Here is a 21911-nt window from a genome sequence, read left to right as displayed (position 1 = left end):
TAAAAGTGGAGGGAGAGGGGGGAAGGAGTACGGAAAGGAAATGAGAGAAACAAACTTTTGAACTTTAACGATACGGAAGCCGTTAATGTGCACATTACCTAGGTAAAATGCGGAAAACTCTTGATTCCGGAAAAATCTTGATTAACGGAGCAAATCAGTTAATCTGCAGATTAGCTAGGTAATGTGCACATTAACGGTTTTCGCACTTTAGCGGTAACATATAAACTTCAAATGAAATTACTTAATTACAAAATACTAGATCCAAGGCCTTTTAAAATAAACTTGCACTTTAGAGATCACCCATTCTATTACTGGTTTGTTTAACATATACTTAATCACATCTACTAGACTAAACACCTTGTTTACACAATAACAAAATGTTCATAGTCAGTTTCCTTGTTAAAGCCTTTTTTCGAAGATAAGATTCTCTTCTTTTCCACAGGATCCCTTCTCACCACCCTTATGTAGCACACATTATTCCTCCCGCCTCTAAAGTACAGATATTCTGGATTCACCGAAGTACTATTACCTCATTCAGTTCAATTTTGTTAATTTTTTGTACCAGCAAAAAAGGTTTCTTCTACTACTTTATCTAAGTTGCTAATTTCTGTCTCCTTTTCCAGTAGAAATAACAGACAGATTCGGCATCCTTAAGACAGATGAAATTTTCCAATCAGCATGTTTTCTTGAACATTCCTAAAGAACGTCAATTGCAATATTTTCTTTTATTTATCAATACTTATTTACGGTCTTAACTACTCCACTTTAAAGGCTCACAGTTCTATGATTCCTTTTTCAGAATCTTCTATTAATATTCCTTCCAGTGTCACAAACTAAATAAACTTTGTAAGAACAAAATTCCTCTGTCTGCGTTCTTAAACTTCCATTAACTCTCCCTTTTTTTCCCTCCCTTACCAAACGCTCTCTTGTTGCTTCCGTTACCTCGATACTTAACGCGCTCTCTGTCAACTGTTAATCACCCATCAAACTCCTCAGCAAGCATGCACTCGATTAAAGTGGCAAGCAAAAAATTAGGCATAGTGGCTAACCTGTTGTCTCCGTTAGTGTTACGAGAATATCTTTACAAAACATAGCACATAATAATTTTAAACCACAATAAAATTTCTGAAAGTAACAACTATACAAAGCCAGTAAGTACATAATTTTTTTTTTTTAAATGCTTCACATTTCATTTTGACAAAATAACATCAATAACTGGCACGTTGCAAGTGCCAACAATACATATTATGAAACCAAAAGAAATAATGTACTAACAATTAACAATTTGTAAAAATATTCATAATTTTAAATTATGACTGTTTTTATAGTACCATCATTTTACATTGTGGTTTATTTAATAAGAATACAAATTGGTCAGTTACATCCCAAATTTCCAGTCCATCTTCATTCATTCTGTATATCTAGATAGATACCTAACAGGTTGCGCTACGAGAAGGTGAGGATTGGACATCATGTCAGAAGCTCTGGTCTGTTCTCCACATTTCTTAAAAGGCTATGTGGAGATCTCCCATTTATACAGCTTTTGCACTTAAGCAACCACAAAACATGTAATTATATACATAAACGAAAGTTAGGAAAGATTAGCAGATTTTAGAAGTACTATTTTCCATAATAGGGACAAACACAATTGAATCTGTTAAAGTTAGGACAATGAAGTCAATTTCACACATTTATTTATAAAGATGTTTTATGAGGAAATGATTTATGAAGGACTCTTCAAAAGTAGTTTCCTCATAATTATAAAGAAACATGCAAAACTTTACTTCATTATCCAAACTTAACCAGATCTGATGGTCTGCATCTATTCCCTGAGTGGGAGATAAGAAAGATTAGCAGATTTGAAAAGCTACCTTTATTTTGTTTATGCATATAATTTTTTTTATAAGTTTAGGAAGTTAATGACCTTAACTAGTTATCTTACATTAGCTACTCTGTTAGTGCTTTTTAGAATTGTCTGTTATTGTTCAATTGCTTTTCTGTGATCCAGTAATGACAATGCATATGATACTTAAGCAAAAATTAAATAGATAACTGAGAGGTGAAAGCTTATTAATGCCACCATTTTTTATCTAATGGTTTTAAGGATTTTTTTCATAAAAAAAAATTAATAGTCATGGTATCTACCTCTCTGAGTACAGAAGAAAAAAACTTTCATTTCTATCCTCTATATGCATGGCATTACCAAACACAGCAGAAGTTTTAAAACCACTGAATATTTTTTTGTTTCCTTTCAATCCCATCAGAAAAAGCTCCACCTTTCTCACTTATCCAAAGGACAAGCTTCCACCTCTCAGTTATCCAGGAGTGTAGCAGATTCCTTGCTTTCTAAAAATGTGGCTGCTCAATGCAGGAAGGATATAATATACCATAAAGCAAGTTCCCTCCCAAAGAGAAATGGCTGGCCGAGTGGTTAGATTATGCTCTCCAGCCAAAAGGCTGAGGGTTTGAATCCCGGCGTGGGCACAGATGTTTGCGATTGTCTGAAAATAATAGTAGCAATGGTGGATAGTAGATGCTGTTGGTGTAGATGAGGCAGTTTGTGCAAGAGGTTGAGATGAAGAGTTGTAGAGTGGGTGCCCTTCTACTCTACAACACATTTATTATTATTTGACACCTCCAGGGAGTCCTAAGACTCCCTGGAGGTATCAAATAATAATAATAAATATTTCATTTTTAAAAAAAATATTGGTTGTGACCCACAAAACTGATTTCATGGCCCACCAATGGTTCACATTTCACAGTTTTAAAAACTATGAATTAAAAGTACAATACAGCATCGTGCCAGTTTTACTTCGAGCATTGTCCAAAAACTTGCAACAGGACTGGCATAAAAAAAAAAAAAAAAACTTTTATATAAACCTTAATATAAGTGAACTGATGAGTTTAATTCTCAGAACATTAAAATGTAAAAACCAAAATGTCAAATCCATGACAAACTGCCCAATTCATAAGAAACTAATCATTAACTATTGTGTCGAATTATAACAGCATTATCCGGTATACCCTTTGAGAATATAAACCAAAAAATGGCTTCATCACACTACTATGCTTAATGTGAGATGGGGAAAGATGCTATTATGCTTACAGACAACATTCTGTAGGCATAATATTCTAATATTAGAATAATATTATGTATGCATAATATTAAAATAGCTAGATGATGGCATCTAGCTATTTTATCCAGCAGCATCCTGTTGTTTAAAAATCATTTTATAATGCTTATGTCATATTTCTTATTTTCACTGCATTATTATGCAGAATGCTGTCAGTGATAAACAGCAAATATTTGCTAACTGTGCAGATCTTTCATAAGCTTGTATCTACTTGATACCAAAAAATGACAATACAAACTACACTGTTCAGACAAGGAGAATGTGTGTGCATGTGTAAATAAAAGCAATTGTCGCAGCTTTGATTTTATAAGTAGAATAAAAACCAAAAAACTGTTTATTTCATAAAGAAAACTGTCGATTTGAACTTTTGTTAAAAATAAAAAAAGTAATATTCCTAAAGGAAATGGAATGCCAACACATCAGAAAGTCAATTGCTATATACATTTTAAAATAAGAAAATATAAGTGATATTTGCAGTGACAGCTTAATATGGTAAAACAAAAGTACATGTTGAAAATTTAAACTGATAAATCGAAGTGGATTGAAATAAAGTTAACATAACACTCTGATCTTAGGAATGTTTAAATAAAAAATATATTTCATAAAAGGCAGCATTAACTGAAAATGGTCTACATGTGCTTACCTGTTTCAAGTCTATCAATGCTTGTTCATCAACTCCTTCATCAAGAAAAGCTTCCCTTATATTGGTAACGACATCATCTATGACACTATTGTACAGTTTTTGCTGAACAAATACAATATTTTAAATTATTAAGAGTAAAACTGTCTGCTATCAAAACAATAGAAAGCAAATATTGTAGCATTTTGAAATGAAATGAGCACATCATATATGCAATTTAAATCAACAGCATTATCTGCTAAGTAGTTCATATATTTTGTTTTTACATTATGGATAAAGTATACAAAGAAAGCTAATTACAAAGTCATATACACTGACTATGTGTTGGTATGTGTGTGGTGATTATGTGAAGTGCAAAGCATTTGGGACTATAGTGGCATTACAGATTCTTGAATATACTGAAGTAGAGTCCAACATATAAAATGTAATTGGATATCAATAAGTTCAGTATGTGATAGCAAACATGCATACAGCAACAAGGTGTGTAAATCACAGTATGAACATTCTCACCCCCAACTAAAAACCATTGTTTCTAAATTTATGAGATATGAAAAGTTGCACATTGAAGTTGTTTTAAACTTAAAAACAATCTGAAATGCAAAATATTCGCTCATTTTATTAATTTTTTTAACCAGTGGGTAACAAAGTATACAATACTTAACAAGAAATTATATTCTTGTTTTAATTCTGTATCCAAACATAAGCAAACAAAAGTCTGGGCATGAATTGTTTTCATGACTGGTCTACTTGTATACAGAAGCTTTTGACTTCACATAAGTTGCCTCAGTATCCCATAAAGCAAAAACATGATTGTGGTATGTACCCTCAGAAGATAATGATGTAAACTTTTTTTATGTAGTCATAACTTCCTCTCGACAGATATAACATTTCATCGTCTAAGGCACTTCTTACTGCATCAATCTACCAAGACTTCTGACCCTGGTCTTCCTCTGAGTCTTTATCCTACCATCTTGGCCAAAAACAAATTTTTGGTAGATTTATACAGCCATACTTGAGGTTTGGAACAAACCTCAAGTATGGCTGTATAAATCTACAGCCATACTGTAGATTTATACAGTATGGCTGTATAAATCTACAGTATGGTTTATATTGTAAACCATACTGTAGATTTATACAGTATGGTTTAATATACTGTATTAAACAGTACAGTATATACTGTACTGTTTAAAGTACAGTATATACTGTACTTTAAACAGTATATACTGTACAACTTCTAGGAAGTTGTACAGGAACTTCCTGTACAACTAACTAGAAGTTGTACAGGAAGTTCAACAGGAAGAGAAGTTGTTACCGGAACAACTTCTCTGACTTGTAAAAACTTCTGTGCAGCACTTTTTTTTTCCAATCAATCCTGCATGCAGGGGTATCCAAAGCATGGTCTGCTAGACCAGACTTGCCATAGCAAAAGTGCCAGATATATTTTTTGTGTTCTCTGAGGCAGATGTCCACAGTAGGTTCGATGACATGAACAGGGCACTTCGCAGACTACTGGATGTGATAAAGGAGAGAGAATCTGTCCTTAGGTAAACAGATGCGAGTTGCCAATTTCACATAAGCTTTAAATACAGTGTGTAGTTGGTGTTTGTTAAGCATTTTAGATATCTTTTCAGATATGCCTTTAATATATAGGATGGTGACTTTTTTGTAGTCTTCTGTGGTAGACAGTGGGGGGAGGGGGATTTCTGTGGAGCATTTAGTATTTTATGGGGATTATAGCCATTGGTCAGGAAAGCGTGACATAGGTCACCATTTAAGTCGCTTCCAATGTTATTTACATCGGAAATTAAACAATAATAGCCCCAAACCAAAACCCTACCCCCCAGGGCACACCACTAGTAACTTTCCTCTTTCGGGATATCACTCCTGCACACACAATCTGCTGATACCTCTCAGACAGTAAATCTCGAATCCAATGCACTAGTCTACTGCCCAACCCCTGCCTGTTCCAATTTAACTACTAGCTTGTCATGTTGCAATTTATCGAAAGTCTTTGCAAAATCTAAATATACTACTGTATATGCATTTCCTTTGTCCAATCTATGATTAGACAAAGGACAAAATCTATTAAAGAGAATCCTGCTGCTGCCAATCCAGTTCTGAATCCTTGTCCTCACTAGCTTCTCCAACACCTCGACCAAAACTCCAGACAAGCAGATTGTCCAATAATTGGTCTTTATCTTATCACTCTCTTCATGAAGCAGAACAATTTCGCCCTCTTTCCATTCCTTTAAACTTGGGCCAATCTAAGAGTCACGTTAAAACTGTTAACTCCTTAAAACATTCTCTCAAAACATGCAGTGATATACCATCAAGTCCCATGGCCTTGTTGACATCAGGTTTGTTCAATTCCTCATATATGTCCTGCTCACTCACCATCAGCAGTTCTTTATCCATTCCACCGCTCTCTAGTTTCTGCATTATGTTACAATCGTAAGGATAGAATACTTTAATGAACTACTCATTTAACACCTCTACTATATCCTCCTCTGTGTTTATCATTCTCCAATTATCACTGACCAATTCTTCATTCTATTGGCCACATATCAGAAAAACTCCAAGATTTTTTTAGCCACATATGGTAAGTCAATTTCCTTGCTTGCTCTTTGTAATCATCATGTAACTGATTATTGCAACTCATCTTGTGCTGCCTCCACAATGCCTTTTTCTTTGAAAAAGGCATTGCAGAGGTAGCACATGACTCCGACCAATAGGAGACAACACAAGCACACCAAAGACAGAAACACCAAGCTGACATAACATAGCCTCCACTTTCCCCATGCGTTCCAAAGACGACGCACTGTCGAAATGACTCGCACCCTATTACGCCCATCTTTGACCTCTTTCCAGCAATCCTTCCTCTTCTCCAAAAAATAGTTCTTATTTCAGATCCTTCTCTCATCCCTCCCTCCCAAATGCTCTCTACAACCACCCTTAATAATAATATTATACATATAAAAACAACCAGGTTTTTTTTCAAATAATTCCCCCACATTGCCTTACCCCCCACTTTTCCCAAATCCCCTTCCTTCAACAACTTAACAGCAGATGAGTACGTATCGCCAGGATAAGGAGACAGCCAACATCTAAAAAAAGGTGTCAGAATTTTCCTCCTATATTCTTCATATATTAGTTTTATAGCACATCAGTAATGTCCTAAAATTTGAGCAAAAAGACAATGACGTTGTAAAAAGGGGGCACTCTCCTAAATGAAAGTAGGCTATATTAGCCATAAAAATAATAGTTTATTTTAGAATAACATGGGAATTTTACCAGAAATAATATCTATAAGTATTAAAACAATTTCTTGTCAATATGATATATCCAATCATTTCTAAAACTTGAAAAATGTACCACAAAAAATGATTTTTACTGTAGATCGAGTGATTACTGAATTGTGTCTGAAATTAAATGTGTTCGCATATATCTTTTATTCATAAAAAATAGCTAAGCCTATAGTAAAAACAGCATCTAACTTCCTTGTAAGCACAATTACTAAATTAGTTTTCTAACATATATTCAACATATTTATGACTATAAACCATCGCATCTAAACATGCAAAATAATACTATCTTTTCCTAGCCTGAATGCAGAACATTATTTAACACAAGTTTAAATGACCAACAAATAAAATACTTAAGTGCCTCCATAGTGCAATTGGAAGATGGTATGTTGCACCCTTCGATTGGAAAAGGCCTAAGTTTGATTCTCGTCATAACGGAAGGAATCTTTATATGTACTTTTTCAATTGAAGGCGAGTTAGCCAATCTCGTTCGAAGGTAGCAGGGTTTTTCTCCCGGAAACTCAGGTTTTTCATCCTGCATACAGAGCATATAATCGGCCTTTGAAAGTTTATTTTTCACTTGGTTAGAGTATAATAATTTTAGTTTAATCCTTTATCCAAGCGTGAGCAAACAAAGTTTGCGCCTGAAAGTATCTTCAGGACTGGGTTAAGGTGGTACAACACCAGGGCAACTCATTGCAAAGGTGGAGCAAGCTACCAACACTCTTATCGCAGTATCTCCTATAATGCAAAACACATCTCCTTGCGGGTATGTCTAATGTTATGCATTAAGGGAAGGGCCACTACCCAGACTAGTTTCGACCTTTATTGAGGTCTCTTCAGTGGGAGCCAGGCCCAAGTGGAGATATCAGGCAGAAGCATTAGCAGGTCATCTCTACCTATAGGAATTGCCAGTTGGCGTGCCACCCTTTTTTAATAATTTACTCTGGATTTAGAGAAAGATGTTGAAAGTTTATTTCACTTGGTTAGAGTATAATAATTTTAGTTTAATCCTTTATCCAAGTGTGAGCAAACAAAGTTTGAGCCTGAAAGTATCTTCAGGACTGGGTTAAGGTGGTACAACACCAGGACAACTCGTTGCAAAGGTGGTTGCCCTGGTGTTGTACCACCTTAACCCAGTCCTGAAGATACTTTCAGGCTCAAACTTTGTTTGCTCACACTTGGATAAAGGATTAAACTAAAATTATCATATAATCGGCCCTTCAGAACACACGCAATTTACAAACAAAAAATACTAGCTGTGGTGGTTGCCAGTAGATGGCGCTATTTTCATTGATTGGTGGTAGAGGTTCGGTGTAGTGGTGGAGAAGGAGAGTTGTACAATAGGTGTCCTCCTGCGATGAGTCTTCGGACTCCTTGGAGGTGTCACGAATAATAATAATATGCTATTCAGAGAATAATGTCCCGATAAGCCGTGTGTGTGACTCCTGCCCACAAAAGGTTGTAAAGTTATAGTACTTTAGTGGGCTACGGCTTTTTATTTTTTTTTATATAATCCAGAAAACCTGTTCCACAAACCAAACCACTTTACCTTAAATTAAAGATGCCAAGAAATTATATTCTTGTTTAATCCTTTAACCAAAAATGTAAGCATATTTAATGATACTACTCATCCAACTGATTTCTACCTGATTTACCCTTTTCACCTTGGATATACAGTATGATACTGTTTCCTCCAGATATCCCTTGACTATTCCCCCCACCCCACGCACTCTGAACATCCTGCACTTGCAGAATTTTATGGCATTAATTTCCTTAACTGGAATTTCCTCGATTTGCTATCTCCGAAGTCAACACCACATGTTCACTTTCTCCAATCAACACCGAAGTTATGGACAGGTCTTCTGACCCTATAACAAGATCCAACACTATCATACCCCAAGTCCCTTATGTCACATTCTGATTCAAATAATTCTTACACTTCAATAAGTGTAAGAGTTCCATTTCTTTCCTGCCATATCATATTTCCTCCTTCCAAAAGTTAGAATTCCCCCCCCCCCTGAATAATTACTTGACTTGCACTCATTGTACTAATCTACTGATGCAAGTCTTCCACATCACCCCTGGCCTAGCAGAAACTAATTTAATATTTTGTTCTTTTGAATCTTAGGTGAGGTAAGATGGTAGATCGAGACCAATAAGACAAAATATGAAATTAATTTCTGCTGGGCCAAGGATGATGTGGAAGACAGTAGATCAGCAGTAATCCAACCCCTGTCCTGTCTACTCTATCCTTCCTGAAAATACTAAATCCATCACAAAGTTATTTACTGTTAGCCAAGTCACACAAATGCCTATAAACTTTTGTCAAGGTTACACTAACCAATGCTAAAAACTCTTCCCTCTTATTCCTGATGCCTATAGCATTATCATACAGAAACTGTAACAAACCTCCCCAGGCATCCAACCACCTTTACATCTTGAATTGACTACCTATATGACATTGTTGCCTGATAGAACAGATTCTGCATTTTTTGTTCATTCACACCCACATATACTCATCTGCCTTAATTGCTTTGGTTTTCCTGACTTTGCACTTGCACACTCTTAGTGAACATAGCTCTCTCCAGACACCTAACTCCAAATTATAAAACTGAAAGCGCTATAAAATTTTCAGTTATACAGATACTCTAAAACTTATGCATTAATGAGATCACAAACATCATGGTATATCAATTTCCTTTATCCAACTAAGCCATCATTATTTAAGCTTCCCCCTAAGAACTATGGAGTTTCTCCAAAATAACTGCCTTTGTCTTAAAAAAAAAAAAGACCTGAATTCAATTCCTTTGGAGATTGTCAACACAGTCCACTTTCAAACTGCCAGTTCTCTTTAAATTGAAACTACCTCTTTCAAAACTGAGAGGCTCTTAGATCTCTAAAGAAGAAAATATTATTACTAATGGGTTGAATAAAGTTAATAAATTGATAACATCTCCAGGTGGGATGAAAAATTAAAGAAAAGAAGTCAACATACTTTATGCTCATCGTCCCAGATCATATGGACTTCCAAAGATCAATAAGCATAGTATGGTATTTTATTAACCTATAGTAGATTGCACTGAATGCTCAACAAAGTTTTTAAGTACCTGCATGTTATTATTTACTTTCACTGGAAAACCTACTTCACATAATTAAGAACTCTGGATTTTAAAGGTACAAATATTCTTAAAAAACAATATTTGTACCTTCATAATATATTATAAGATGGTTAACATATGCAAGGGAAATTAGAAATCAACATAAACTCCTATTTATTTCAGTCAGTGTAGCATGAGCATCATTTAGGGAGGATGCAAAAGACTGGTTACAACATTCAAATTATGAAACAAGAACAAATCAAACAACATGAATATACTTCTTTGTCTATCAATCTCAAATGAGGTAACAGGAGAGAGCAGACAGGCATGTAATCTGATCAACTAAGCATAGTGTGATGACTGATGATATAGGGTTCTGCAAGTTTCAAGGAACAGATGATTGGATTTAAATTACTGTAACGCAAAATATAAGTTTAATTCCAATAAACTATGTCTAGTGTCTATGACACTGAGAACAAGGACTGATTCTAAAAATCTTATGTGGCTTTGGTGCTCATGACTTCTGATTTCATCTGAATGGCCAGTCTGTTCAAATTAACAAAATCAACAGAATGATGGTACATCCCTGCAGAATGCTCAAGCAGTAATTCAACTATTTGGTTTGCTTCTGTTACCTCCCACCACCAGCACTTTTTAAAGTCATCCTTCAATAGTCATTCCAATTTTTACTTGCCACATAGCAAAAGAACCCATGGGGATTTCTTTTAGCCTCATTAGCTAGCTTTCTCTCATAATTAGCTTTTTGGCCTTCTTGCCTGTGTCTTAAACTGCTAATGGGCATGCTGACCAAATGTTTCTTTGTCTGTTATCTCCGCTTAATGATGCTATTCATTGTTCAATTCCTGTCTGATTTATCATACTGACTCGGATGATCAAAACACACCCTGACACCACCTCCCATGCACTACCACCACCACTTTTCCCCTCCAAATTCTTATGCCATGACGCTGCTCATTTAAATGCAAAGTGAATTTTACTAATCATAATGATAATCAGCTACTACTTTATAATTCCACGTACATCTCTTCTTGACCAAAAATTTTGCATGTCTTGCTGGCAACATTCCAGATAAGACTACATGATCACTTTCTCCAAGCAGAGGCAGCATTGCTAGATCGGTTACTGTTAAGTCTCTGATGCTATGATTAGATCCAGCACTCACACTTCCCTCCTCTATTACATGCTGCCTCAGGTAATTATCTCAGAAGTTGTAGAAATTCCATTACTTTCCCTTTGCATGACTATTCCTCTTTCCAATCTATGATACTATTCATTGTTCTGCATAGTTGGAAACCCCCCCCCCAATATTTGACCTGCACTCAGTGCTCTAACTTGCCAATGCATGTCATCTATATTCTCCTTTATATCCCCCTAGATTATAGCAAAAACCAATTACATATTTCATACTGTTGGGCTCCATCTCACACCAGATAGCATCAAATGAACTGCCCCTCTACATTCCTGTCCTCCTGGTGTACATCTCTTCAATTACTCCGCTATCATTAGCAAAACCCTCTCCCCATCCTGTTATATACTACGTCATCCTCAGTCAACCAAGTCTCATTATACTAAATTTTTAGCCAAGGTATGCTAACCAATGCCATAAACTCCTCACCCATATTTCGAATACTTCTGACATTAGTATATATAAACTGCTGCAGCCTTCATCTCACAATTCTCCTTGCATTGCTTAACCCACTAAAGTACAGAACCCAAGATGCTGTATTTGGTATCGTGATCATTCTCACATTTACTAACCTCTAGGATGCCTGCATCCCTTCTCCCAAAATCCACTCAAATGCAAGCTATCCACCTTATATAAATCTTTCCTTCTTTCCATCACACTGCACAGCATTCCTTCTGCACACCAACTCATTTGCAATCATAGCTCTGTCTCAACTCTCTCTATCACACCACAGTTTTACTTTCTACACATCCTTACACTCATCATTCATTATAACCACTCATTACTTTACTATAGTACAGAGACAACACATTCACTATTATGTGTCTCTTCTCTTTTCCCACACAAAGTTTTCACATAGCCCTCAAATTTTTGTAGTGTAATTCCTGCTTCCTGAAGTCATTCCTACACAGAAGGTTTTAACCCTCAGCCCATGTCTTTGTTTTCGATCTATGTAAACCATGTCAGTGTGACTTTTGTGTCTGGGACTTATTAAATGATGTTTTTATTGAATAATTAAGCTGGTGTTCACAGAGCACATCGTTAATACATTCCAAAACATGCTACAATCAATAACGATAGAAAAAAATTAAGCATCAGAAAAGCGTGAAAAATAATGCAAAATTTTTTAAATTCATATCTCCGCTTGTTAGACCAAAACCCTTGTTTTTTTTTTAGTTTTGTAGGTAAATATTGTATTTTTAAATTACAATAATTATTTTTGCAATTGAAAGTTGCAATCGTAAAAAGGAAAAAAAAATGATATAAATGCACGTTTTCTTTTTTTTATTTTTTATTTACATGATTTATTTAATAAAAATATTCATTAAAAATGTATCGTTTACGTTCCTGGCAACAGATCGAATGTTTTGATTAGTATGCATCAAAATATTGTACGTTATAAGTAAGCTCCATGTGTCTAATGGACAGCGAATATTTAACGCATCTCCTGATGGAGACAGAAATTGCATTCGAATACCCGACGATCGACGACAACATGTTTCCGGAACATTTGAAAACTACATCTGACCATTTCTACCTCAAATATATAAAAGGTCTTTGTCCCACAGTTGAAGTAACTGGCCGCTCGAAGTTCTCTTCGTCACCAGTGGAAAAATTATTGCCTCCTTCAACTTTATCTTCTTCAGATGCCTCGCTCTCGACGTAATTAATGGGCTCACACTCACGGAGAGAATAAACAATTTCATTTGAATTGCAAAGAGCCATTTTTGGAGCTAAAAATTTCGAAAAATGACCATTTCTCAATAACTATTTTGTTTGGCTAAAATTGTTGTAAAAAAATTTTTTTTTTAACACTTACCTCATCCTTCTTAGTAATTTTTGCAAAAAAATTAAAAAAGAGCATAAACCCAATATTTCATTTGACACCCGTTGCTCATGTCAGTAGGACTTTTTTTGTCCTTCAGCAACTCGAGGCCGCTTTACACCCGAAAGGACAAACCAAAACTAACGGACACCCAGCCTACATTGTAGTGCTCAACCTAACATTTTTTTTTGCCACTGTCACAGATGGTGCTACCTGTCCCATCCTAAAAGATATTACAACCAATAGTTTTCGGCTGGACAAAAAATTCCCACCGACATGAGCTGAGGGTTAAACCTATGGTGCATTACTATTGTGAGTGGACTACAGGTCAGTAACTCTGAAAACCTTGCTCTAGAGACCAAGTATGGAAATTTTTTGTTACCAATATGGACACCATGATATTGTGAATATTTAAAGATATTCAGAATGTCATGATATCCATTTGGCCAACCAGACTAAAAAAATATCTCAGGTGCGGTCACCTGATGCTCCTTATAGTTTCCCTCAGGCATTCCTATAACATTAAGTTATGGAAACCATAAATTTTGAAATCTCCATAATTACATTCCCGATTCTTTTTTTCTTCAAAATACTCAACAGTTAAAATCTTGTTCTCACTTGACATTCATTTACACAACCATATCAATTATGTCTGCATAATTGATAGATATGATTACACATGGTACAGTTTTACTGCTATCTGTAATCAAACACATACAGTACCTCTAGCATGTTTTCCTCACCTTCAATGATGATACTAAAAACTACACAAGTACCATTTGTATCTTCACTGTTAACAAAATCACTCAGCTCTTAAAACATTTTTCTCTGCTCTCACTTCAACCAGAAAGAATGATTCATGTCTCAACAACACTTCATTTCCCACATAACATTAATAAAGTATTCATATTTGGTCAGAAGTGTTAAAATATAAGACTTATTGTTTATGTGACCATAGGTTTTTTTTTTTTTAATTACTATGTTCATATAATAATGCCTACCAGTTTCGCTAGCAACTGTCTAGCTTCCTCAAGGTTTGAACGGTAAACACAAAAAAAAAAAAAAAAAACATGAAAAATGCACCAAGTATAAAGAATACAAAACCGTTAATAACTACAAGGTAGCTAAGTTGATACATTCGTGTGACAAGGTCAGCATGTATTGCGAATCTTTAGTCCGTGTCCTGAACACGCGTTGCATGAGCATGTGTTATATGATTGTTGGCGTACTGTAGTTCCGGCAAACTGAGTGAATTAATTAAATTTTTCCAAGTCTCATACAATATGGCACCTTGGTTTCTGTTTAGGTTGCTTCCTGTTCGTAGAACTACTGTTGTGTCTTTGAATAATCGGTGTCTGAATAATAGATGCCAATCATAACAGGACGATCCCTTCCGGTTTAGCGCATCACTTTTCAATTTCTAACCATTCTATAGACTGGGAAAATAGCTCTATGACCTACATAGACAATGATTTCAGACACGATTATTCAAAAAAGCAACAGTAGTCCTACGAACAGGCAGCAACCTAAACAGAAATCAAGGTGCCATATTGAATGAGACTTGGAAAAATTTAATCAATTCACTCAGTTTGATGGAACTACAGTACGCCAACAATCATATAATACATGCTCATGCAACACATGTTCAGGACACTGACTAAAGATGCACAGTACATGCTGACATTGTAAAGCGAATGTATCAACTTAGCTACCTTATAATTACTAACGGTTTTGCATTCTTTATACTTGGTGCATTTTTCATGTTTTTTTTTTTTTTTTTGTGTGTGTTTACTGTTCAAGCCTTGAGAAAGCTAGACAGTTGCTAGCGAAACTGGTAGGCATTATTATATGAACATACATAGTAATTTAAAAAACCTATGGTCACATAAACAATAATAAGTATTATATTATAACATTAATAAGTGAGAGCGCAATCCATGAAACGTGACTTGGAGCACAACATGCAGCAAGGATTTGACTAATGCTTATCAATGCTCACATACCTAACCAAGATGAAAGAGTGGATTGTTCATCATCAAACATCATGGACAGCATGGATTTGCTAAAGGGAGGTCGTGTTTTAGTAATCTACTTACTTATTACAATAAAGTGACTGCTTCCTTGGACAGAGGAGAAGGATACACAGTAATATACTTGGATTTCGCAAAAGCTTTTGATAGAGTGCCTCATGATAAGTTGACAGTCAAACTAGAGCAGATGGGGTTGGATATTAGATTAGTGCATTGGATTGGAGACTGGCTATCTGATAGGTATCAACAAGTTGTGTATGGGGGTGCAATATCCAGGAAAAGGAAAGTCACTAGTGGAGTGCCTCAGGGATCTGTTTTAGGGCCATTACTATTTAACTTGTATATTGATGATATTGGCGAAGATTTGGATGGAGATATTCAGTTGTTTGCAGATGATGCAAAGTTGGGAAGAACCATAAAGAGTAGTGAAGATGTTGTGGCCTTGCAAGAAGACTTGAATAAATTGAGTGATTGGGCAAGCAAATGGGGGTGTGAGTTCAATGTTGCAAAATGTAAGGTTTTAAAATTTGGAAAACAAAGATGGGATGCAGAATTTATGCTTGGTAAGAATATATTGTTGGAAGTAGAGGAAATAAGAGATCTGGGAGTGATAGTGGATAAAGATCTAAAATTTAGGGGTCACATCGCCAAAATTGTGAAGACAACACAAAGACTTCTGGGAATGATGAGGAGGACACTGACGTGTAGAAGTAGGGAGATTCTTGTTCCATTGTATAAGGCTTTAATTAGGCCACACATGGACTATTGTGCCCAGATTTGGTCACCTGGTTTTCAGAAGGATGAGGAGATGTTGGAAAGGGTCCAAAGGCGACTGACTAAGGTAGTTTCTGACCTCTGGAATGTCGAGTATGAGGAAAGATTGAAAAGATGTAATTTGCAGAGACTAGTGGAGAGAAGGAAGAGGGGAGATATGATAGAGACCTACAAGTTGGTAAGGGGTTGCTATAGGATCAATGGTGGAGAAGTTCTACAGCGAATAGTGGGAGATCAGGGGAGAACCAGAGGTCATCCCTGGAAACTGTATAAAGAGGGTGTGAGTAGGGGAGTGAGAGGCAGGTTTTTTTCGTGCAGAGTTGTGAATGATTGGAATGCCTTGCCTGAGAGTGTGGTGTCTGCAAGGAGTTTGAATGTGTTTAAGACCCGGTATGATGAGATGTGTGTGAGATAAAAGGACCTCCTAGATGAGTCTTTGACTCCATGAGGTCTTGTTTAATAATAATAATAATAATAATAATAATAATTCCAAATCAGTCTGTTACTTGTCAAGACTCCTCCAACATTATCAGATCTTATATTGCTATCGTGCACTTTGTACAGTATCAATCCATCTATATCTTGGTCTTCCTCTGGGTCGTTTTCCTGCCAACCTGGCAAAGAATAATTGTTTTGCTAATCTTTCCTCGCCCATTCTGTTTAAGTGACCATACCTACTGCCTTTTGACATTTCAAGCCTTTGATGGCTTTTCTACTTTAATTATGGATATGTATTCCTGACTGTATGCCTGTTGAGCGTCTTTTACCACTGTGCTATCACTGCTTGTTTCGTTTAGCAATTTTTCGAAGTAATTACTCCATACTTCAAGGATATCTTTTTCTCCTGTTTTCATGTCACCTTCATCATCTCTAACTCCTTTCACAGCACTCTTTCCTCCATTTCTAAGCTTCTTCAACAACCTCCAAAATATCTTATCACCTTCTTCATATTTATTTTCTATGTTCTTGACAAAGTCTTCCCATGACTTTTGTTTAGCTACTTTTACAGTGTTTAGCTTTCTTACATTTGTCTCTGTATTCTCTAAGAACACAAGCTGACTTATTTGCCAGGAACTTTTGATATGCTTTCTTCTTTTCCTTCACTGCCTCTTTAACTTCCTGTGTCCACCAGGGAGTTCTGATTTTTTTATCCTTGCAGACAACTTCACCACATGCCTCTCTGGCTGAATCAATCAGTGCTTTCTTCAAGGCTTGCCACTGAGTCTCCAAGGTTTGGTTCCTGTTCTCAAACTCTTTCATTTTTTCTTCAATAATCTTTGTGTATTTTAGTCTACAGTTCACATCTGAGAGCTTCTCAACTTTTATTCGCTTTAAAACTTACGTGTTATTCTTTTCAATATGAATTTCAATTTTTATCCTACTCAAGACTAAATAATGATCACTTCTAATTTCAAATGTTCTGTACACTCTGGTATCCTGCACCAGGAAGAAAACATCACTATCAGCAATAACATAGTCAATGAGACTTTTCTGATTCCTTGCCTCTTCTCTTCATGTAAATTTGTGCACATTTTTAGGTTGAAATATGGTGTTAGTAATAACCAGCCCATGTCCTGAGCAGAAATCCAACAGGAATTTGCCATTATTATCAGCATTGCTCTTTTCTCCAAATTTTCCAAAATATTTCTGTATGTCTGACAATCATTTCCTACTCTGCTATTTAGATCCCCAACAAGGACCAACTTTTCCTTTTTCATTGTGTCAGTTGCTTCCTCTAAAATATCAAAAAATTCCTCCACTTCTACCTTAGTAGAACCTTCTGTGGGACCATAGGCACAAATAAGTCTCATTATCCAATTCCCCATTCTGATATTTGCCACCATCACTCTACTTGCGACTGCCTGACTTTGTGTTGAATACTACTCATTTTACTTGATTGTCATTGCCTGAATATAACATTTTGTATTTATCGCTCAGAAAGATCTCACCAGTTTTTGTCTTTTTTTTGTTTCAGTCACCCCTATTATGTCGATCTGGTACTCATCTAATTCCTCAGCTAGCTCCATTTCTTTGCCATTCAGGCTTCTTATGTTGATAGTACCGATCTTTAACTCTGGTGATATTGAGTTGGGGCGTGCTTTCAAATTTGTTCCACTAGCCGACTTTTCGCTGTTCGCCCTGTTTAACTGGGAGAAGGCCCAGCCGGCATGAAATTTTGTCATGTGGTAGCAGTGGATTGTTCTAGAGTTCAAAAGCCCTACTCTCCCAGTGGACTTCTGGCTTAGAAAGATAGTTGTCCACTATTCAAATCGGCATCAGGTAATTCTGATATTTCAATTTAGTTTACTTAAATTAAGGGGATATTAAATCCCACATAGTTTTAAAACCGAATAAGAAACCCAAAGATTGGAATCAGAGAGTTTCTTGCCGAATAGTAAACTATAAAGTATCGGCGACACTAGCGTTAGCCAATGCAAGTGATCCTAGTACGTAGTACGATATCGGGCGACTTGTTGCAAAGGTGGGGGAAGTTCAGATCATTATTCTTAGATTCCAATCTGAGTTTCTTATTCGGTTTTAAAACTATGTGGGATTTAATATCCCCTTAATTTAAGTAATGTTTTCATTGCTGAAATGAAGCTTATTAGCTCTTTATACTTAAGTCAATTTAGTTTGCTTTGAATTATGGCTGAAATAACTAATGCTGCAAAGGACCGTATTATGGTCATTAATTTCATGTTTTTCAAACTGATTTTTGTTTTTAGAATGAAATATCAGTATCAGGAAGAAAAATCTTTCTGCTTCTTGTACAAGACTAGCTAATTCACTTTCAGAAAAGACAGGAAAAAAAAAACTTATATAAGGTTCATTGGATCCTAGATGGGACTGAAACTTGGGTATTTACAACCAAAGGATAGTTTAGTTATTACTGACAGCTATGATGGCTCTGCAGTATGCTTTTGAACAGGGAAAGATAAACAAATCTGAAATTTTAAAAGTAAAATGAAATGAGAAAAGGAATTAATTTCTAAAAAATTGTCCAACTGAGACAATGTTTATTAGCATAAAAAGTTAAATTAAATTATTAAAAATGGCATGAAAAATAAACAGTTCCTAAAGCAGTTCCCAGTTTATCTAACTTCTTGTCCATCTCCACCCCTAGAAGTGAGACAGGAGGTGACTAGAAGTTGAAGAGCAAAAGCAGTTCCCAGTTTATCTAACTTCTTGTCCATCTCCACCCCTAGAAGTGAGACAGGAGGTGACTAGAAGTTGAAGAGCAAAGCATGAGTTTTACCCTGGTAGAAGATCTCCATCTTTTCTCATCCCCTTCCTATCTCATACCCTGTACACATGTAATAGTTTTTGAGGAGAGAAATTATAAAGCAACCTAGTAGGTATTCTCCCCACTGAAGAAGGGGGGGGGGGTCAATAAAATGGTTCAAATGGAACCATGTTACTATTTCACCCTTGAATATGAGAGAGTGGAAATGAATAAATGGCAGTGGATACAGGGTTTGAGATCAGTCACTGAATACTCTAATGCCTGGTATCTTCCATGCATTAGAAATGCATATACCTTGCTATAAAATGAAGTAAATGGCCATTAAAACTAACATGTTCATGTGTAGAAACTGCAACTGATTTGGTTCTATACCAAAAAATAAACAAGGAAAGAGTAAATACAAATTGCATAAAATGTGCAAAATATGAAAGTATATTCAATGAGGATTACTATGTCTATTATAAGAGTATAACATTATTATATTCTCTTCATAGTAATGTTGTGCCACAAGACTATATACAATATGAACCTGACGTTGGCAAGAACTAATTCAGTTATTGATTACTGCAGAGAGGATTGTAAAAACTTCCTGTGAATATAATAATGAAGTATTTGAAACCGATCTGTCATGAAGTTGAAGAATTGTTTTAACTAGAAAAAGAAATATGTACTTACTGATATTATTCTAATTTACTAATATTTCATATCCAATTTACTGTTGTTTGATGGAATATCAAGAAAAAAATTATTTAAACCATTACATGAGCAATGATATACAATAAGAGCTGTCAACTATGTTGACGCTTAAGAGGAAATTACTTCATTAAATATTCCATTTGCTGATTGTTCATACACGGTTAATGAAGCATACATGGTTGCCGATTGTTCATACAGGTTAATGAAACAACTTAAAAAATTCAGAGAATTTTTGAAGGGCAACTTCATCTGCCCAGTATAAATGAGTGACTGTTTTGCAATACCAAGCAAAAGTAAGAAGTTATCAATAACAGATATATTTCTTTGCCAAATATGACAGAGCACTGAAATGATACACTCAGTACAGTTAAAACTATATTTAATGATACCAAATCATGGAAATGACAAATTGTATAATCTATTTTCATAGGAAGTAGACAAGAAACAAGCGGCTGAAAGAACACTAGGCATCTGACAGGTTCTTAGTTATGATAAACTAAACAAGTAATCAAAACATACACCATACCACATTCAACAAATAACATAATCAAATCAAAACAATTTCCATGTACTTGGTGGTTAAACTGCAAAGTGAATTTTACTAATCATATGATAATCAGGTACAGCATTGATGGCAAAAGGACTTGGTGGCTGCTAAAGTAATAGCAATTGGGAGAATGAACAAACAGGCCATAATACATTTTTACAAATTTGTCTTCTAGCTTATTCTATGATTAAAAGTCATAACTTTGGCTGCATTTTAAAAAACCGTTTAAACCGATATTTCAAATTCTTACGAACCGATATATTACACCTACTGCTGAGGGACACCAGCAGTAGGTATAATATATCACTATTAAAGTATTACTATACCAAATATTTTTTTATTACTCAAATTTCCTCTTCCTTCTACGTTACATTACATTACATTACATTACTAATGCAAATTAATAGGAAAACAAACTGGGATATTTTAAATTTCAAGTTAAGAGAATTTGAAATTATCAGTTACTTTGTCTTCTACGTGATTTCGTAGTTGCATTTCATGCATATCCCAGCATACTGACATTCCTGAAATTTAAGGTTTTCTAAAAACAATATAAAGGCTTACGTCAAAATGTGTCCGATACACATAAATACAAAATAAATATGGTGTACATAATGCAATATTTACATATATTTTTTATATGTTAAAAATTTCGCTCAGGCAATACAAACTTCAGATTAAAAATATTTCGTGTAAATATATGTGAAATAAGCAAAACCAGAACCGATATCTTATAACAATTCTTCATCAAAGAATAAATCAATCAAATCGATTATGCTCATCCATACTTTTAACACTGTATATATAAACACATATATACATAAATCTCCAATTCATCATACTTTAAAAATTTAAACGCAAGTTGTAAGAAATAACTACAAATATCTTTCACAAGACTGCATAAATGTGTACACGCTATACAGCAATGCGCTTGACGGCTGAGATATAAAATTTCAAGGAACCTAATACAGGCTATTTTAAATAATCACACATTCTTAGTTTATATAAATAACTACAAAATTCAGCAAAAACGCTTTTCATGCATCTAATAAATTTAAATAAACACAAATCTCACCACACTCGCAGCTGCCATTTATTGTGCTTAAAGATAAAATTGAAACAGTCTCTCCAGCGGGCTTCGATGAATCCCAAGCAATAAGGGTTGAACGGAATGGTTCATCACATACCATTGGCCAGTTTTAATGACGTCATAAATAGTAACAACCGTTATATAGCACTAACAGCATATCATTAAAATATCTTTCTTGATCCAAAAAGAATATTCAGTATGCTTATTTTCAACACAGTGAGGTATTATAATTAAATTAATGTTGTAATAAATATCTTTCTTGATCCCAAAAGAATATTCAGTATGCTTATTCAACACAGTGAGATATTATAATTAAATTAG

At 35.2% G+C, this 21911-nt stretch overlaps 1 protein-coding gene across 1 annotated transcript in view; it reads right to left on the bottom strand.

Annotated features, from left to right (window-relative positions):
* Window positions 1-21672, bottom strand: part of LOC150102723 (transcription initiation factor IIA subunit 1-like) — a 204589-nt gene extending 182917 nt beyond the window's left edge. The window contains exons 1-2 of the mRNA XM_090399213.1: window positions 21576-21672; window positions 3778-3879 (exon numbers count right to left, since the gene is read on the bottom strand). Of these exons, the coding sequence (XP_090255339.1) occupies window positions 3778-3879; window positions 21576-21593 (120 nt within the window). The 5' untranslated portion in view covers window positions 21594-21672. The remainder of the gene's footprint in view (window positions 1-3777; window positions 3880-21575) is intronic.
* Window positions 21673-21911: the final 239 nt, after the last annotated feature.

This window comes from Typopeltis vanoorti, chromosome 10 (assembly GCF_054136105.1).
Source record: "Typopeltis vanoorti isolate ZY-2024b chromosome 10, IOZ_Tvanoo_1.0, whole genome shotgun sequence".
Taxonomy (NCBI): domain Eukaryota; kingdom Metazoa; phylum Arthropoda; class Arachnida; order Uropygi; family Thelyphonidae; genus Typopeltis; species Typopeltis vanoorti.
Note: the sequence above shows the minus strand (reverse complement) of the source record. Positions and strands in the feature narration are given on the sequence as shown.